The sequence below is a fragment of the Balearica regulorum genome, chromosome 2 (genome assembly GCF_011004875.1).
Source record: "Balearica regulorum gibbericeps isolate bBalReg1 chromosome 2, bBalReg1.pri, whole genome shotgun sequence".
NCBI classification, from domain to species: domain Eukaryota; kingdom Metazoa; phylum Chordata; class Aves; order Gruiformes; family Gruidae; genus Balearica; species Balearica regulorum.
In genome coordinates, this window is record NC_046185.1 from 78,923,111 (window position 1) to 78,940,100 (window position 16,990).

General features: G+C 36.9%; 1 protein-coding gene across 2 annotated transcripts in view; it reads left to right on the forward strand.

Annotated features, from left to right (window-relative positions):
• The window catches only part of ADCY2 (adenylate cyclase 2), a 226,266-nt gene that overhangs the window by 144,171 nt on the left and 65,105 nt on the right, over positions 1–16,990 (forward strand). For both annotated transcript variants that reach the window (XM_075744769.1, XM_075744770.1), the window contains 6 exons: positions 270–397; positions 6,848–7,006; positions 7,367–7,499; positions 7,829–8,005; positions 9,351–9,394; positions 12,035–12,115. In XM_075744769.1, the coding sequence (XP_075600884.1) occupies positions 270–397; positions 6,848–7,006; positions 7,367–7,499; positions 7,829–8,005; positions 9,351–9,394; positions 12,035–12,115 (722 nt within the window). The remainder of the gene's footprint in view (positions 1–269; positions 398–6,847; positions 7,007–7,366; positions 7,500–7,828; positions 8,006–9,350; positions 9,395–12,034; positions 12,116–16,990) is intronic.

Below are 16,990 nucleotides of genomic sequence, written 5' to 3' on the forward strand. Positions count from 1 at the left end.
ATTCTTTAATCTGAGGTGTGAACAACACTGCAGATACATGTCTTGCAGTGAACTTACTTAGTTCCTGGTTTTGCCCATTAAGGACCATAACAGATGAAGGAATCATCTGTACAAAACCCTCTGACAGCACTTCTTTTTTAGCAAGCCAAATCCTTCTCTACTGAAACAAGCTTAAGTAGAATGATTTTGCTAATATCATTTAAGTCAGTCTTTGTAACAGTAACCTTTCGTTTATGTAATTCAAGTTGAAAGTGACCTTTTTTCTCCAGGAAAATGAATGTATGAGAATTAAAATCCTAGGTGACTGCTATTACTGTGTTTCTGGACTACCTATATCACTTCAAAATCATGCCAAGAATTGTGTGAAAATGGGACTGGACATGTGTGAAGCCATTAAGTAAGTGCTGAACTTTTTGTTAAATATTCAACAATAAAAATTCTGTCTCTTTTCTATCTGTAGCTGTGCTGCTGGTTGAAACATTTAGACCTGCAGTAGTTGGCGTGTTTTACTACAAGGTCCAGCGTGGTAATCTTGATCTCAGCCTCACCAAAGATATGTTTTCAGATGTTGGGTTGTGCCAGGCTCTCTCGTCACTACACCATAAAGATGATTAAGGACCTAGAGCATTGCTGATATGAGTAAAGGCTGAGATAGCTGGGGCTGTTCAACCTGGAGAAGAGAAAGCTGAGGGTGGAAAATCTCATCAACGCATTTAAGTACCTGAAGGGAGAGTGCAAAGAAGATGGAGCCAGGGTCTTTTTGGTGGTGCCCAGTGACAGGACAAGAGATGATGGGCACAAACTAAAACATGGGAGTTTCCCTCTGAACATCAGGAAACACTTTTTTCACTGTGAGGGTGACTGAACACTGGTTCAGGTTGCCAAGGGAGGTTCTGGAGTTTCCAGCCTTGGAGATACTCAAAGTTCAACTGGTACAGCCCTAAGCAACCTGCTCTGACTGGCCCTGTTTTGAGCAGGAGTTGAACTGCCTGATCTCCAGAGGCCCCTTTTGACCTCAACTGTTCTGTGATTCTGTGATTATGAGATGGTAGATACCCCAATAGACATCACTTAGGACTTGGGAAGCTTTGCTTTTTGCAAAGTCATGATGCTGCCACCCACCTGTTAGTCAAACGGCTCTGTGAGAGGCCAGGGCTCCTGGCTCCTGATGAGTTTGGAGTTCCGTGGTGGTCAGGAGCAGTTGCCTCTCCACAATTAAGATGCTTCAAGCCCTGAGCCTTTGGAGTGATACTGACCATGTCTACCAAAGATATTTCTAACAGCTTACAGATTCCTAGGCTGTGAGGCCTACTTCCCATGTTGTTAAATAAGCAATAACATGTCCCTGTCTTACTAGACCTCAAGTTTAGGTTTAGTTTCAAATTTTCTGTAATTAATTTTTTTAGGTGAGGACTTTTTAGAAAGTTTTGTCAGTTAACACATTGAGAATCCTGTGCTTAGCAGCAACATTTTGGATTTGTGGGTTACTATATTTTTCCCATCTTTCCCATAATCATTGTGCTTATTCTGTCTTTGAAACAGAAAACAAAAAAAGGTATTTAAGAATCCTAATGATTGCTTTTTAAATAGCAGTTGTAACATACTTCAAGTAACTCAAGTAATAAAAGGAGGCTTGATGTGATTGTGAAAGAGGAAAAATAATTATGGTTGTATCTGATGGGTTAACACTTGTAAGGCATCTGAGGATACAACTAAAGGTGTACTTGAGGAATCCTCCATCTTATTACTGAAGAGCAGATTGGGAATGGATTATAGGCACCTGTAGCAGTTCTGAAGACAATGGGACTTCACAGAAGTCTTGCAAAAGGGCAGCTTTATTCCCCCTCGTCTCTTCACCTGACTGCTATCTGAACTCTCAGTGCAGAGTAGAAATAACTCTTTTGTAAGCTACTTGCCCTAGATGAGTTCTGCCAACAAATCTGGACATATTTCAGTAGGAGGGTGCTTAAAGCTAGTTTGGATGTCTGCACATCATTCTGAAGGGTCTTAAACCTGCCTATCCAGAAACTTCAGCTCAATATTGTAGTTTATTTGTTAAGCAAGGGTCTGATTTTGTTAGCTTATTTAGAAAACATTTTGTGAGGAAAGGACAATTAAAAAACCTTCCACTTCTTTTTTTTAACCAAAGTTAGATAATTCATTGTCTTCATATTTGAAGTTATTTTTAGCTTTTAGGAGTTAAAATACTATAAATGGCACAAATACCTTTTCTGTAGGAAAGCTAAGTTTTCTTTGACTAAAATTACAATATATCTAGGTGAGCTATACTTCGCAAAAATAAGTATCACATGGAGGTTTGGATATTTGGCAGTCACCTATGTGATTTGTTTTTTTAAACAACTGGAGTTTGTTCTTAAAACTTGGTATGCTCTTCTGTAAGTTTCAGTTCCAATTACAATTTTGATGCTTTTGCCCAAATCACATTTATAACTGTCCAGGCAGCAAAATAAGCAATTACCTCATCCTTGTGTGGTATACGTGTGGTGTACACCTCATCATGAAATGGATAGTTGTATTGAACAGTGTTGTCTCAGTGATTAACTAAACAGGCATATAAAAGTGAATCCTCTAATCCTTAAATACTATACTTATATGTGTATAATTGTAGTGACAAGGGGGTTTTGGCTTTCAGTTGCCCGGTATTGTGATTCAACCCAGGATAATTACTGTATCGGTAGGTCGATTAATGAACATTTGGTTCTTTTCCTTTTAAGGTATTAATGGAAAAGGTGTAGTATTTGTGGAAACTGGGATGTTTATCTCCTTGCTTTACAGATCTTTTATAAAACTAACCTCAGTACAGGAATCAGGTTGCTGCATTTTCTAAATTCTTTTCTTTATCCATATATGGTTGTACTTTACATTGTCTCCAAAGAAATCGATTTTTTTTAAAATGGTACTTGGAATACTTCTTCCTTGCCAAGCATTGAAATCTACACATTTGGTTGTTTCCTCACTTGCTTTCTCTGGATGCTTTCTCTTTTTCATTTAGATACACTAGAACATTATTATAATTAACCCAATTGCTTCTCTAGCATATTAGGAACTAAAGCTGACATCCCTTCAGTAGAGAAGTAGGTAAAAGAGTTTCTGTCTGTAAGTTCTGACTCCCCCTCTTTTTTTGGGGATTGGCTTAAAAATCAGGCTGATGGAAAAACAATGCCAAGCTCAGGTCATAAATTGCCCTTCACAAAGAACTGAAAGTATGATTTTACATGTCATAATGCAATGCTTTACTTGAGCTCAGAGAGCAATCTGTCAGTTCCTCACACTTCAGAACTTCCCAGTTTTCTTTGAAATAACTTTCTGCTCAAGCTGCTATCAAGTATGTTCATTGTTAATGCTGGATGATAAGGTCCTCCTTGGTAAGAGCAGCCTTATAGAGTAGAAAATTATCTTTTAGTTGTATAGCACATTCTGATATGACTTTATTACTGTAGTCAGAATTCACAACACTCCTGTAGATAGACACCTGATTATGACAGCCTATTTACATCCCTGTAGCAAGTGAGGACTCTGTACCCCGTGTTTTGAAATGCTTTCAAAGTATTATTATTTCAAGTGTTGCAGCCTGTAGGTGAATAAAAAATACTGATTATTAATCAACTCCATATTTTGTTGTGTGATTCCTGCAGCGTTGTGTGGAAGCATCTCCTGAAATAGTGAAACTAGAAGTAGTAATACAGTAACACTGTTGGAAGTATGTCACTCAATATGTTTGACTCACTCTATTTAAAATATCTTTTTTGTCAGATATAAGTTTTTGTTATATTCAGTCACTGAGGTGCAAACTGACCCCTCAGTGCCTAAGTTACTGAAATAAAACAGTTTGCTGTTTAGATTAACAGTTCTATATAGATTTTATCACCTGAACATGATTTCAGTTCCAGTTCTCTTTGAAGCAAAAAGGAGGAATTCTACCAAATTGCCAGGTGATCTGTAGTACAAAACCTTATTCAGTCTTGTTTCCTAATGATGTGTATCTCCATTTTGAGCAATTCACCCTTACTACGCTAGAGATTGTTTCCATTGAAACATGTTTGTAGTCCCATTGATTAATTGCTTTGGTTCTCTGCTCTATGTTGGAACAAATCCAATCTTATAATCTGCAGCCTGCTTGCCCAGGAGTGGGATGCTCACCTTATCAAGCCATAGATGCCAGTGCTGCCTGTGATGTTGAGAGCTGGCCACCTTGATTGGGTGCTTTAGGGCTAAAGCTTATCTGTTAAGGCAAAACATGTTTGTGTATGAATATATGTGCTGTTTTCCTTCAGCCCAAACTCCATCCCCTTGTCTGTCTGGTGGCTTCCCAATTTACATATTTCTCAGTCATAGATTCTCAAAGGCCGTCTTTGATTTGGTAGTGTGAAATTAGTTCCATTTCAGAGGAGAGTGAAAGAAACTGTTGGATGAGACGGTTGTACCAATTTGAAAGCTAGACCCAAGATAAAATAATTTTTTTTAGATATGATTTCATTCCTGCAGGAACTATGCTTTTAAAGCTGGCAATTTGCAGGGAACTAAGTGCTCAAGGCTCACTGAATGTCTTAAATTGCATAAGACAGGACTAGGTGAGTCTTTGATACATTAGTCCAGAATTACCAATGAATAAAGCCCAGAAAAACAGAGTAAATGCTTTCCTAATGACCTGAGCTCTTGCTTGTGTGGAGTAAAGTTGCTACAACTACCTGCAAGCTAATCAAGCCTGTTAAAAACATAGAATCCTTACAAAGTCAAATTTCAGGCTGCAATAGGAAAAATACAGTCTTAATGAGTATTTTGACTGCCCACCCAGGATGATTACCCTGACTGTGGTGTGCTGAGGGAAACTGGAGAAACCGTGGGAGCAGAAAATGAAGTAATAGTGAGAAGTTTCAGATATACTTGTGTGGGTAAGGCAAGTGTCTGATGGGGATGTGATATGCTACATTCTTAGACACATTTAGTGTCAGTAGCGTCATAACAATTGTTCAGGGAGCACAGGACGGAAGAATTTGCAAAGCCTAATTTGGTCCAGAGCAACACTTCTAATTTAAAATCTTCTGTAGTTTCTTTAATTTTTGAGACAGAAGAGAAGATTCAGTTCTGGAACATATTATACTTGCTCCCCTCCTTAACTCCTGAGAGCTTATTATAAAGCAGATTTTATGGCTTGCTCTCCAGAATATGGCAGGGCAGCTTTTCGACAAGCAGTCTTAGAGGATAAATGTTCCTCTTCCACTTTGCCCAGTTTTGTAAAACACTTTTTGTTTTTTTTTTCCAAAGTGTTAAGCTTGTGTCATATTCTTTGTGCAGAACAAAGTGGTGGTTGTCATTTGCCGACTGCTTACAAAGATCGTTTACAAGCAGTTCATTTTCAAGTGTGTCAGCTACAGGAGAGCAGTGTAACATGGCAAAGTGAAAAGAGATATCGATAAACACTTGATAGAGACTGAGGGAATTAAAAACTTCTCTCTTTAACAACTTCAAAACACAGTTTAACAAAATAGTTTAGGTCATGTTCCTGTTATTTTCATTTCCCAAAAAAGAACACTTGAGAACTACTGCTTACACATAAGATTTACCATATCAAATTAAGCCTGTTAAGTTCTATGTTCCCTTTCAAAAAAAAGAAGAGAGACAAGCCAGTGTAATTCTGCGGTTCAGAAAGTACAGAGCTGACGATTGTCATCATTGAGACTGAAGATGTTGCTAGAACTATGAACTTAACTCATATCTAGGAGACATTTGGGTTTCTTGTTCTATAGTTGTTGCTTCCACCAACGGCCCTGAACTTCCCCAAGATAAATGTATGTACGTGTTCCTTATTACTGGTTAGGTTTTGGTCCAAATGAGTTCGACCTTAAATACATAAATCCAGTTAAGTTCAGATCTTTCTATTTCTTAGGAATATATAAGCCCGTAGACATCTGAATTAATTTTATAACTCTTTACACATGTTGTTAGGTACCCATATGACATATGTCTGAAAATGTTGTGGTTGTTTGACTGTAGTCACCCACCTTTGATTCAGAAGAGACTTTTTTTGAAAGATTAATGCCTATCTTATGTATAGGGCTCTTCTGAGATTTGGATTGGGGTGCACAGATACTTCAACTCTGTCTAAAGTCACTGGATAGGTCAAAGGTTTAGATGTGGTCTGGACACTGAGAGTGGCTTCTCATTCTTTGTATAATGATGACCTAGTGGGTACAGCATTCACCAAGCATGTGGAAGGCTATTGAACTTATGTTCTCCTGAATGGCACTGAGCCCATATCCCCAAAAAGTGTATGAGCCACCAGCTTGTAGAATACCCTGAGGTGCTGTGTTTTCCCTCCTTTCTCTCAGAGCAGAACCATTTGCAAGCAGGCATGCAAGAGTGATGGGGCCTGACAGAAGCCAGATATGAGAAGGTTTCTAATGTAGATATTAGGGTCTTCAGACAGAAGGGTGCATAACAGGAGTTCCAGATCTCCAAAATATATTTGTTGGACTTGTTGCTGCATTAAAAGCCATACCAAAGGCTACCTGTAGAACAAAATTAGTCCCTATGTTCTACCATGAGACCAAACATTTTCACTACTTAGTTCAGCCCTCCCAAATAATTTCAAATAAGTATTAAAAAAGGGACTTCAGACATGGACTTGAGAATTAATGTTTACTGCAAATAGTTGCAAATATAGATAATAGTAAAGGTAATATATAAAAATAATTCTAGCATAAAAAGAATGGAGGCAATGCTAAAAGGAAATAAAAGTTATCACTGTTGTTACTGCTAATGTGACTGGTAAATTAAAAGAAAACAAAGGCCCTATTATTAACACAAATTTTCTTCTCAACTACAGGAAAGTGAGAGACGCAACTGGAGTTGATATTAATATGCGTGTAGGAGTGCACTCAGGGAATGTGCTTTGTGGTGTTATCGGGCTACAGAAGTGGCAATACGATGTGTGGTCACACGATGTTACTCTGGCAAATCACATGGAAGCTGGAGGAGTCCCAGGGTAAGAGGCTTCTCTGTTAACCTTTGGACACACGGATTTTTGTACCATGGAGAAATGCGTAGGTTCCATGTCTTCAGCCATCAGCCTTCATGGAGAAGCCTGAACTAATTTATGCTGTCTTTAAAAAAAAACAACTAGGCACTCAGTATTTCCTGTGATTTAAAGAATATTTTTTTGTGGATGGAAATCTTTAGATTTATGCCCATTGCAACTTCTAAAAATGAGATTAGAGGGTCTGTAAATGAAGTGAGCAGCATATAAAAAGTATATCCAAAAGCTAGTAAAAAAGGTTGATCAGGTTCAAATTATGCTTTTGATTGGTATTTGTGATTCTGTCATTCTTTTAAAATATAATTTCAGCCGCGTTCACATCACCTCAGTCACCTTGGCACATTTGAATGGAGCTTACAAAGTGGAAGATGGGGATGGAGATGTGAGGGACCCATATCTGAAAGAGCATAATGTTAAGACTTACTTTGTAATCAATCCTAAGGTTAGTAGTACTTTTATTTTGTGGCCAGTCATAGTTATTTTTTAGCAGGACCACTAATCTCTTTATTGAATAATTTGCTACCATAAGATATTGATCAGCACTATTACTGATGCCTACAAATACATAATGTTTGCATTGCAAATCTTTCCCGCTCTTCAGAAATAAGTCTCTGATATTTCCCAGCAATATCATTAAGAATTGCAGGTTCTTAGCATCTCTCCATTTTTAAGTTCCTAAGCATGCAGATATGTGGTACCAGATGATGCATTACTGCTTCAAAAGGTAATGAACACCAAGGCTAATATCACCTTTTATTCTCTGTCAACCAGGGAGAGAAGCGAAGCCCTCAGCACCACATTAGACCTCGGCATACTCATGATGGAGCCAAAATGAGAGCTTCTGTCCGCATGACCCGGTACCTGGAATCTTGGGGAGCAGCCAAGCCATTTGCACACTTGCACCACAGGGACAGCATGACCACTGAAAACGGCAAGATTAGCACAACAGTAGGGGCCTACTTATGTCATTTCATACAATTTAGCAATATTTGAAAGGAAAAAAGTGCTCACTGCTAAATACCTGGTTATTTCTGATAGAAGAAGACACGCACGTTTGTACAGGGCATAAACCCGGTGAAGTTGCTGGGAGCTTTTCCATTGGCACGTGAGCTTTGGATTAGACTCTGAGGAGCCATGTCTTGCTATAAGTGCATCTCTGAATTATAAGGAGTCCAATGTACCTTCTAAAATACACAATTTGACCCTCTGAGCTTGCACCCCAGTCACAGCATGTATAATGGCTGCTGTTCACCTTGTGGAAAGACATTTTGAACATAAAGCCAGAGTGCAATACCTTTGGGAAGGAACACTTCTGATACAGACACATTCCCTGAGATTTATTGGCTATTTAGCCACATTCTCCAGTTGGAACGTGGCCAAACCTGGATCAAAGGCTGTGAAGTTAGAATATCCCTGTGGTACCTGGAGTGGACTTTATTAGAAGAGTTCTCTGGGAACCAAATCCATACTCACTGTAACATCTACTTTTTGAAGGTGCACTAACCACTCATCAGCTATGGCTGATGGCCTGAGTTTCACAGTGCTATAGTGCAATGTTACATCTCTTACACTGAACAGAAAAGATTTCTTTTTAATTTTACTAACACTCTTTTACTGCTGTCAGTAAGATGCTATCAGTCCACAGCTTGTACATTGCATTATCCTCTACTTCTAAAAAGTGCAAAGATCAAGGTAAATTCTAATAGTTTTCAACATTGGCATTCAGTTCTGTTCCTGTTACATACGAGAACATGGGATTGAGCCACCTAACCTATCTTGTTCAATAAATACAGAGCATCAGAATGTGGATTGTGACATGTTCATTACAGAAAGTACCCAGCCATCACTATTAATCACAAAATAAATGTGGCTGCGATGGCTGCTGTTGCTTATCAATAAAAAATAATGATCATTGCCTATATTTGGCCACTCAGGTCTATTTTTTTGAAAAAACACTTAACATCATTGGTTTTTACTGAAGCTGGCAGAAATTGGGCTTCATTAAAACAGTGGTGACTTTGAAGCAGTGACTTTCTAGTAAAGCAAAATGTTCTTGGATTCTCCTTGTTGTATTAGTTATTTAGCATTTATAATGATGGATCAGTTTGTCTCCAGGTCACTCCATCTTCACTCTTGGCTGGATTTTTCTTTTAGACAGTTTTAATCTAATGCTAAAAGTATTTGTATTGGAAACTTTTCTCCTTACTTGACCCTGTTTTGAACACTATTTCTAAAGCAACTTAATGTTGTCAAAGTCTATTATAGTTCATAGATATTTTCCATTGTTTTTTAGGATGTTCCCATGGGGCAATATAATTTTCAGCGTTGCAGAGAGAGGTAAATAAATTTTTAAAAATCACTTGTTCATATAAAGTCCAAATAAATACATACACATTCATATGCATTCATATGTACATAAAGCATGCTTTCAAATATTGAGGGCCATTTCTCACTCAAACTATTTTTTCACCTAATACCTCTTACATAAAGAAGGGCTATGAAACAGATTTGGCAGACATTTTACTTATGAATTGTGAATACACTTCCTGCTAACAAATAGCATTATTCTGAATTAGTATAAGTATGTTGATGGGCTACTATTTGTTTCTCCTAACAACCCAATTACTCTAGCAGTGGGGAAAAAATTACATGCCAGAAAATTGAGAGGAGGCACAGAGGGGTAAGAAAAGGGAAGATGGAAAGAGCTGTTGATAGTTTGTGTTACAACAGCTGATAATGTGTACTAAAAGAGATATTTTATATAGTTAATTGCTTTGTATTTCCATTGTGTTTTATTATTTCAAAGTGTGTAGTATGTTTGCAGTAGTTATTTTGTGGTCTTCCTGCAGTGCTCCTGCTACACAAAATGTTTGCAAAATCACAGTAGCTTTAAGTTTTCATTTTCCTGCTTAGTATTTCAATGACTAGGGCGAGATGGTGAGAAATGGAAAGGGGGTTGAACTGATCACTTCTTGAAAAACACCCAGAATTTGTAGATCAAGAACAGAATGACATCTGTTTAGAAACCAAGCACTGTCAGAAACCTGGAATAGTTAATTTTTGTTGTAATGATCTGATAACACTTCAGATTATGTATTTCTTTGCAAAATTATAACTAACATCACAAATACCATAAATTATGTGAAAGAACCCTTTAAAAATTTGTATCTTTATTGTCTTTGGTTATGCAAACAAGTCATTCTACCTCTTCCTTCGTCATCTCTCTGCTTGGTAAACGTCTCCTCAACAAATTGCAGGTTACTGGAGAGCTATGCAATTAACTAAAATATTGCTAAATTCCAGAAGATGAACAAGTTTTGTCTGAATATGCATGATATTAATAAAAACAGTCCCTGATTTAAAAACTGAGAATTTACATTTGGACAGTATGTCAAAAGGACTTCTATCAGCCTTACTGTAAAAATAAAGATCATTGGACTGTGGTATTTGCAAATAATGCAATTCTTTAAGATTCTGAGATGTTCTTGCTTTTGTGTTTCTAAATTCCATTCCAAAATAGATCCAAACGGTACAAATGTTACCATGTTTCTTGACACCATATTATGGAAGGAGTTTCTAGAAACCATTACTGAAGTCTAATGTCCATAGTGAGGCATATAACTAGGATTCTAGATAAGCCAGTTAGTCATTCCCACAGGAGAGAGTTGACATTATAATAAGCACTTTGAAAATCAGTATTTTATTAGAATATGAAAATGTGGGCTTTGAAGCCTGACTGTAGGCTTCTGTTTGTGGCAGTCTTAGCTCTTACCTAGTTACATGATAGTCTTATGTTGTTAGGGATCTGCCAAGAGGATTAATTGTGATTAGATAACGTCTCCTCACCTGTCTAGTTATTTCTTCTAGTCAGATTGTTTCATATGTGAAAAATAAGTTGTAAACACTTTTGTACCTACATCCTATTGCATTGAATAGGCATGAAATCAGTTGGGTTGTTTAAAGTTACTGTGAGTATGCTAATATCATTTCTGTATCAATTTGAATCTTGCAACAGGTTATCAGTTTTGGGGAAATAACCCAAAAACTTGATGTTGAAGAAAATCTCTGTTACCTTTGACAGGGTTCAGTTTGTAGGTTAAGAAAATTTTGGTTAGCAGAGTCCAATTTCTGATCTGACTATTGACTTCTTACAAAACACTATTTTAAGTTAACCTTGGATTTAAGTTTTCAAGAGGCGTAATCTGGCAATATTTGAAATATTCCATTTTAAGGAGAACACAGCTGCTGGAAGGTCTGATGATGTTTGCAGTAACATATGTTACCAAAGACAAACCCATTCTGATGATCCTCTGTTGGGTTCATGCTGAGTCCAGTGAAAAGAAAAGATCCTTTTTTTCATTGCAGTTGTGTTACACTTATAAATAGAGAAACACGACATATGTTTGAAAATAATTTCAGACTTGGTGCTCAGTTTTCTTATTAAAAATAATAAAATATTTCCAAGAAAAGAAGTGATAGCAGGCTTTTGGCAGAGAATACTTGTTATGCCTCAGTGCACTAGCACATTACTGCTCATCATGCAACTCTGACAAGGATTTTTTAAAATAACTACAGGAAACAGGAATGCTTTATGAATTTGAGCATTTTCCCATTCTCATTCTTTTTCATGAATTCATAACACTGTGGAAGACTTTCCTTCAACCACAATTTCTTGAACTCTCTTGGTTTGTTTTTTTACAAAGCGTTTTCTTGTGTTTGTTTTTTAAGTGCTCTCTAATCACTAACCTCTAGATTTGTGTGTGTCTGTGTCACACACTGTAGCTTATGCTGGTTTTGTTAAGAGTTTATTGTAAGACTCAGGGTGCCTGAAACCTATAGCTGCTATTGCAGCATAAATGTTAAAAAATTGATATTATCCTCACAAGTTTATGCCAGCTATCACCCCATTGCTTAAAGTTAATGTTTATTAACAATGTAATAATTTTCCAAAGTAACTTCCTTCATTTTTCATTTCAGAACAAAATCACAGAAAAGAAAGTTTGAGGAGGAACTGAATGAGAGGATGATCCAGGCCATTGACGGAATCAATGCTCAAAAGTATGTTTTTATTTTCTCTTGTCTACTTCCTTCAACTTTTACATAAATCTGCAACAGAGGGTGGTGTTTACTATTTCTCGCTCCCACATGCGTGCCGAAGTCTGAAAACAGTAAAGGTGTCACTAATACTGGCATAGGAAGCTCTGCACATTGTGAAGATAGGCTGTACAGTAACATTTTCTACTATATGGGATACAACAGTGCCTGAGAATCATGGTGTGACAGAGGTTTTGGCTTGTCTTGATCTTCATAGCAAAGGGATTTTTGCTCTATAATTGTTCATATCTGTACACTCATAGCCGTAACTCTACAGAATTACCTCATCCGAGAGCAGAGAAGTAAGACACAAGAAATAGCTGGCTTGGGAATCAGAATGATGTGAAAATTGATGCTTCACAATTGTCATAGAAATATCTCCTCAGAATTAGAAACTTTCCCTAAAATCTTAGTTTAATATCTCTTTGTTTCAACTGGTTGGTTGATTTCTTAGAGAAGGCTAAGCTTGATAGCACATTGAAATTGTTGGGGGAGGCAACGTGGCATGTATTTTTCCTGTGTACTAGGAAGAGCTGGAGGTGGTATTGATGTTCTTCATTTGCTGGTGAATAGATAAGACTGACAGAAAAATCAATATCAGTCCAAAATAAGTGTTCAGGTTTCTTATATTTATCTGATGAAATAAGGGAATTGCCCTTCAAAAATGTGGACAATAATTGTGATGAATTATATGTTTTCCCCCTACTGCTGTTACTCAGAATCTTAATCAGCTGAGTATTACACCTAATTATTAAATGCTCATATGCCATATTTGGGTTTTTTTGCATCTGATAGTTCTATTAAAAGGTACTTGGCTTTAAGAAAATATTTTTCAGTTATTATTTATAGAAAAGAGTATTGGTAGTTATAGGTCATACAAAGAATACAGTGAAAGAGGGTAGGTCATGTGATAGGCAAAGCCTTTTGATTATACTAGACTTGCCTAAAAGAGCAATATAAATTTTGGCAGCTTTTATGTGTCTTCAGGTACACTTGCTTTGATAAGTGGATTGTAAAATTGATGGTTTGATGTCGGAAGTAAAGCATCTGTATAAATGCATTAAAATAAAGTATTGGTATGATCATACTATATGTTGTTTTATCTGAGAGAATCTCTGTCTTATCTAATTAGTGCATAAAATTCAGAGAAACTTGGGGATAAAATACATTTGTGTGATAAAAAAGGTTTCTAAAAAAGTTTCAGTGCATTTTGTGAATTACATGGGCAATTGCAGAAAGATAAGGAATGATTTTATATATCGGAGAGGCTGAATGCCATCTTCCAAAACTAGATTCTCTACCTATCTTTGCATTGATTTGCTGAATGAATCACTTAAACGATATTATTCAATTGGGTACCTGAGAATAAGTTGTCAAAAGTGCTAATTCCCCAAACAGCAAGTTAATTCAATAATATTTTAACTATGTGAATGCTAAGCACTTGGAAAAAATAGATGAAAGATTTCCTACATTTAGGAAACAAAATTAAGAACATTTTTGTTTTCTTTATAATTGTGCAGAGTTTTTGTACCTCACTTTTTCAGCTGTAAAATGAAAATAACACTCTCAACTAATCTAATGGCGTGGTTGTGAAGCTAAATCTTTTGCTTTTGTGAATCAAGAGGCAAACTTTTAAGAAAATCTATAAGAAAATTGGTATTTCTAAATGTTTTAACATGTGAAGTTTGGATTGTATAGCGAATAGGACTATGACTGAATGGAGAAAATTAAAAACCTCACATTATTGCACATAAAATCTAGTATTAAAATTACCATTCTTTTAACCTTTTTGATTCAAAAATTGCATTAAAATAATTCAAAAGCAAACATTCATTGTACAGAGCCATTGTTTCTTCCGCCCGGAGCTGTCAGCTTGTTTCATCCACATCACGGTGTTTTTCTGTGAAAAAGGTAACTGGTTGCAAGCAAATGGTCACAATGTGTGGGTCTTTGCACATTACATGCCCAGGTGTTTAACAGCCAGTAACCGGAAGATAAGGGAACGTAGAGTCTGGATCTTCTTAGGGCAAGACGAAGCTGTAGTCCAAATGAATCACTATTTTTACACAGCGTGAAACAGTGCGATACATACTGAAATGGTACCTCGCGTTTTTAAAGCAGTGTGGTATTTTCTCTGGGCCCCCTCACTCACTGCTCTGCTGCTGGTTCATAAGTTAGCTTAGCTATCTCTCCACAAAACTGCCACATGCCACATGTACACACTGTCAATAACTTGGGCTGTCTGGGTTCATTCAATTCCTTCTGGAATCCAAATGAAACTGTGGCATCTAAAAAGCAGCCTGGTGGCCTTGTAGCATGGTTCAGAGTAGTAGATTTAGTTGGCAATGCTCCTTGTAAAGTTGTATGAGGAAAGTTATGACCTGTTTTTTCATTATTATTCTGCTAGAGCACTACATTAAAAGATTTGTAATTGTAGTTTTAGAAGAGCGAGTGAGGAACGAAGAGCTTCTGTCTCTCAGCTTAGCGCCTTAGCCAGTAGGGTGTAACATCATACTTTCTCCATGTGTTTCTTTTCCCCATACCTTGAACAAGGTATTCGTGTCTGCAAAGTGCCCGTCCTCCACAGGAGGGGGATGAGTAGTCCTAGCTATGCCACCCTGAAATTCGGTGGTTAGGGGACTTCTGTAGGATGTGTGAGGGATGGATAACAACCTGCTAGCTAAATATATACCTACAGAGGGAGCTAAACTAAAGTTATTTGCTCTTTGATAAGGAGGTTACTATATTACAGAGACACACTCTCTTTCCTCTCTTTTTCTTTAAGTCATGGTGGCTGCAGTGTTCTGTGCACAATTCCTTGCTGCACATTGTCAATCAGCACAAGCCCTGTCAAACCACACGCCTCTGTGGATACAGGCAGAATTCAGCCGTCTGTCTGAGTTGTTCCTTGAATTGCTAAAGAATTTAAAAAGAATATTGGTACCTAGCTTCCCAGGAGGTATATCCCCACGTATCTGCAGATACTTCAGTAACTTTTAGGCTCATTAGGGAGTCAAGCTGTAGGCAGAATTTTTCAGCCCTTATCTGTGTGCCAAAGGTATGTGACTTTGTGTTCCCTCTTCTGTACTTACTCTCCACTTCCATTTATCTGTGTTATACTGTTTCCCTCATCTCAGACCTCTCAGCACCTGCTACCTAAAACCAGTACAGTTTTTTTGAGCTTTAAAGTAGAACTAAAAGCTCCTGAAAATGTGAACTTGTAATGTGGATTATGAGGCAGCATTGCTCTAAATGGCACTACTGATTTCACATGCAATCAAGTGCATACTGACCAAATTAGGCCTCTGGGAGCAGATTGGCAGATAGAACTTTTTGGCAGTGTGGTAATGGTAATTAAATCAGTCCACCGGTCAGATACCGTAAGAAAAAAAGGGAAATTAGTTAACAAAAGTGTTACTTTTTGTTCAATTTTTATAACTAAATGGAAAAAGACTTGCACTTAATTTTCACAATTTATCAAAAAAGTTCTGCAAACTGAATATTTTCTCCAGTAGATTACGGGTGGACCCCCAAAAATCATGCTAGATGTACAACAGCCTATCATATCTGTTTCTTTTCAGAATCATAACTTTGATCAGATGTAGATGCGAGCCATTGCAGAGCACACTTGGAAATATATTTTTGAATTAAGCACACCTGGAACTGAATGTTTTCAGCCCCTTTTTTTTAATGAAACTGATTGCACAGGAAGAGAGACAGTCTCCCAGGCAAGGAAAAAAATACTTTACATTTCATAAATCAAAGCTAATAGCTTACACTCCACTTTGTCCACTCCTGTTCTCATAGGACCTTAATTTAGGATATATTCCACTGTGGTTCATTGCTGTTACTTATTTGCATTACAGCCTGTCAGTTGAGACATTCCCTTTTATTTAGAAGGCATTAGCTACACTACTAGCTTAGAGCCTAATTTAAAGTTATTGCTGGAAAGGTTGCAAAAAAATCTCAAGCCCTGCTGTTATCGTTCAAACTCAAATATTGCATGTTTACAGAAGTAGTCTGCTTAAATATTTTTTTCAAGTTTATCTAGTCCCCTTGAGGTGCAAGCAGCCTAACCCTCTTGGAATTTAAATATTCTATTTCTTTTCAAGTGTCCATTAAAATAATTTTAGACTTTCATATTAGAACATTTCATTTTGTAAAAGTGATGTCAAGCTTTTGTCAAGATTCACTTCTTTTAAAATAGATTTGTCATTTCAATGCAAGTACTTATTCTGGTTTGTATTTCTCATCTTTAAGCAGGAAAGATGTTTTTTATAATCAGTAAAAAGATCAAAATCTACCTCTAGAGTACAGGGTCATGCTTAAGAGACTAATACAGCTCAAAACCAAAATCACTCTACCTCTTTTCATAATGTTTTTTACATTTTTGTTTGGAATAGGAGTTCGTAAAGTCTAATTTACCTGCCACTCTTGCATATTGTAACAGTGCACTTCTTAAAGGTACCTTGTGAAGGACTGTTTTTATTTCAAGTTCTTTTCTGCTCACTGAATATACTACAGTATTTTGGACATGAGTGCAATATCAGTGTCAGAATTACATCCTATAAATCTTTCCCTTGATTGTTCTTAGGAATGATCCACAGAAAAATGGTTCAGCTGATCTTTTGTTTCATGTGTATGTTAGCAATAGAAGTCAAAAGGGAGAGGAGATTTGTAGTTTCCGCTTTTACTGTCAGTGCAATTCACCATATACATTACAATACACAAGGACTTACTTTCTTCAGAGTGATTTTCTTATTTTACTGCATTTCAGTAATATAAAAAGACAGGTCTATTTTATTCTTATGTCAATAATAATGTTCCTTTTCTCTTCTA